General features: G+C 46.9%; 1 protein-coding gene across 1 annotated transcript; it reads right to left on the minus strand.

Moving 5' to 3' along the window:
- Positions 1-229: 229 nt before the first annotated feature.
- On the minus strand, positions 230-3161 carry LOC135594293 (disease resistance protein Pik-2-like). The gene has a single exon (XM_065084692.1). The coding sequence runs from the start codon at positions 3136-3138 to the stop codon at positions 961-963; it is 2178 nt and encodes a 725-aa protein (XP_064940764.1). The 5' UTR covers positions 3139-3161; the 3' UTR covers positions 230-960.
- Between the last annotated feature and the right edge of the window lie 274 nt (positions 3162-3435).

Raw genomic sequence — 3435 nt, forward strand, 5'->3', positions numbered from 1 at the left:
CTAAGATAAACTGGATCATCCTGTTTGCATAAGTTGAGAAACAACATACGAGTGAAATCAATATTTTTTTGGTGACCATTATTTATTAATCAAACTTGAAGCAAGCTGCTACTTTTATAGTGACACTTGGGAGATGTTAAGCATTACAAAATAATGTCGAGATGCTAATCACTACATAATAATGTTGAAGAGGGTGAGGGGCTGAAGAAGATTACAAGAGACAATGTAATGATATGAACACAGGGAAGATTAAAAAGAAGAGACTTCTCCAATGATCTTTTACGCTATCACAAATTTGGAGCGGTTCAGATGTACTCTTGCCGTTGTTCTAAGCATTTCCTGGAGTTGCTGATTACGGATATCAAGGTAAATTTCCTTGAGACTATGGAGATGTTGCATCCCTGAGATGCTTTGGTTACCGAAGTAGCCGATCAATTTCAACCACTGGATATTTGGCAGTGCCCCTTCTTCGAATCTCACGTCCACGGATTCCAAGTGCAGTAACTTCAAGCCTTTAAATCCATTGCAGTCGAAGACAAGTTGTTCGTCGCATTCGTCGAGTGAATTAAATCCAAGTACTAGCTGGGTAAGTGCCGGAAGAATTTTCAAGACTTGGACAGCATCTCGCAATAGGAATGTGAACCGTAGTGTTATCTTCACAATCCGGTTAAGTGATGCGAACCAGTCCGGCAAAGTTTGGATAAAACCCACGAGATATATGTTATGGAGGAGCACGGGTGGTCTATGTAGGTTGTTTAGAATCTGACCCAGGCCATTGCTATTGTCGAGAATGGTTAAGGAACGAAGGCAACTGTCGAGCTTCGAAAGCAATTCGACGAAGTGCTCTGTTCTTCGGGTGTCTTCAGGAAAGATATGAACGTCCGTACGTCCGTTTCTCACAGTAAAATCGATACTTAGCTTCTGAAGCTGTGTTAACTTACCTATCTGCCGCAGCACAATCTAGTTGGTAACAGTTATTAGTCCCAACTTTCGCAGCCCTTTCATCTTCCCTACACCTGTCGGCATCGTCAAACTCTCATAGGACCAACTGCCGGAAAACTCGACTCTGTTAGCTTCAAAATGGAATTTGGTGCCCGCCAGAAGATAGGCCAACTTCTTTAGTTTGACAGCCGCACCGGGGAACTTCTTGATGCCTGTTCCTCTGATGTCCAGAGTCTGCAGGTTCTGCAGATCTCCGATCGAATCTGGCAGCTTCTCTACAGAAGTGTTTCTCAGAGATAGGAAGCTCAAAAGAAACAACTGGGAGATGTTCTTGAGGTGATTGTGACGGAGACCCTCGCATCCTTGCAAGTCCAACACCCTCAGTAGTCTCATCTTTCCATAGTTGTGGAATGGTATGCCGTCACCAAACACGGTGAGCGACCGGACGTGGGATACGCGGACACCATGTATTTGGGTGATCATGCCATGGAGTGACAACCGCCTAATCTTACCATGTAGCATCGGCGTGGAATGCTCGTGAAGCACCGTAACGAAGTTCTCCTCGGAAGTTATGGAGTCGATTACCTCCAGCATGATGTCATGGACTCGACAAGTTTTCACCTTCCCGTCACCGGTGATCTTTGATGGCTGGATTAACCTGCGATTGATCAACTCGATAAAGTAGCCCTCCGCAGCCTCCTCGGCGGACATGCCACGGCTTCCACTCACGAGACCTTCAGCCACCCATCTTCTCACCAAACGCTTCCGTTCAACGTCATAATCTTTGGGAAAAACAGTGAGGTACAAGAAGCAGGGCCTGAGATGATGAGGCAAATCGATGTAACATAGAAGCAGTATACGTTTTATTTTCTCCGGAATGATATTGGTCTTCGGACGGAAAGGAAGATGGTTTTGCAAGTTTTGCCAGTCCACCGGCGTCATATCAGGCTTAGCAGCTATAAGACCAGCTACAGTGACAATGGACAATGGAATTCCACTACAATTTTTCACCATATCTTCCGTAAGATTTTTCATACCTCGAGGACAAGTAGCGATGGGGCCAGGAAATGCTCTTTCGCAGAACAGCTTGTTTGACAGCTTAGGCGTGAGGGGTGAGATGTTATAGATGAAACAATGGGAAGAAGAGCCACAGGCATTTGGCACCGCCTCATTGCGGGTTGTCACGATGATCCAACTACCATTAGTACTGGAAGGTAATGCAGACTTGATATGATCCCATGCATGGACAGTCCACATGTCATCAAGAACAATCACATACCTCTTGTCCTTGAGATAATCCACCATCGCCGTCACCAGTTGCGTCTCTCCCATCTTGTCCAGATGTTGCTCCAGAACTCGCTCCATTTTCGCTCCCGGATTCATGGGATCAACCCCCAAGATATCTAGGATCTGCTGACCCCTGGAGGAGAATTGTCGAATCATGTTTCGGAGAAGTGGCTCGATCTTGAAACATCGTGGCATCTCAATCCATGCGCGGGCTTGGAAGTAGCCGCCGGTGACGGCCGAGCTTTGATATACCATCTTTGCCAGAGTCGTCTTGCCCAATCCACCAATGCCGACGATAGAAATTACCTTGAGTTGGGGATCGTTCTCCTCCATTAGCCGCCCAACAATCTTACGCTTGTAATGATCCATGCCCATGTGTCCAACTTCCTTCACAAAAGAAGCACAACGTCGAAGAAGACCAGAAGAGCTGGAGGCAGTACTTGAGCTGAAACTTCTTGCGCCTCCCGGAGAAGGGCCAATTCCGAGGGCGTAGCGTGCACGCCTCTCGCTCACATCGCGAGCGCGGAGCTTTAGCTTGCGCAGGTCAGTTGCGATAGAGTGACGTGCTTCGAGTGTCCTCAGCAAGCGAACAGTACGGAGGAGCACGCCTGCCAGTGGATGCTGGTGGCGAGGCCTCCGGAGACGATGTCGGAACATGTCAACGCAATCCTCGGCATCGTAAGCCAAATCTCTAACTTGATCCATCCATGCTTTCACTTGCTTGTTATGATCCAACGAGGAAGACAGGACGGCCAGGAAGGAGTCCATGCTCTTGAGCTCTTCCATTATGTACTGTATGTCATCTTCGACGCCTGCAAGCAATCCTGCTTCTTCTGCCAGGATGTTTCCTAGCTTCCCTAAGAGGGACGTAGTGACGCCCTCCGCGAACCCCATAGCAAAGGCTTCCATCCGATCGATCTTTACTCGGTGTTAGGAAAATGGTGGACAAAGTGTTTATGCAGAATGTGTGTGTTGTACCGGCTGATTTAAAGCAGTTGGCGGAAGGCCGGGATGCAGATGGGGTTTTCCTTCACCTAACACTTGTTTTCTTAATCAAATAGTTGTGGAAGTGTGAAGTCATCCAATGCATACATTGGATCATCTGATGCACGCTGGTTTAATATATGTTTCTCTTTCTTTTATCTATCATTCGTTCTGGAAGGGAAGAAAACAAGCAAATATACTTGAATGACTAATTTTTCTATC

The sequence above is a fragment of the Musa acuminata genome, chromosome BXJ1-9 (assembly GCF_036884655.1).
Source record: "Musa acuminata AAA Group cultivar baxijiao chromosome BXJ1-9, Cavendish_Baxijiao_AAA, whole genome shotgun sequence".
NCBI lineage: Eukaryota > Viridiplantae > Streptophyta > Magnoliopsida > Zingiberales > Musaceae > Musa > Musa acuminata.

Bases quoted from the DNA above. Each gene is read 5' to 3' on its own strand.
- LOC135594293 (XM_065084692.1), bottom strand. From the start codon at position 3,138: ATGGAAGCCTTTGCTATGGGGTTCGCGGAGGGCGTCACTACGTCCCTC.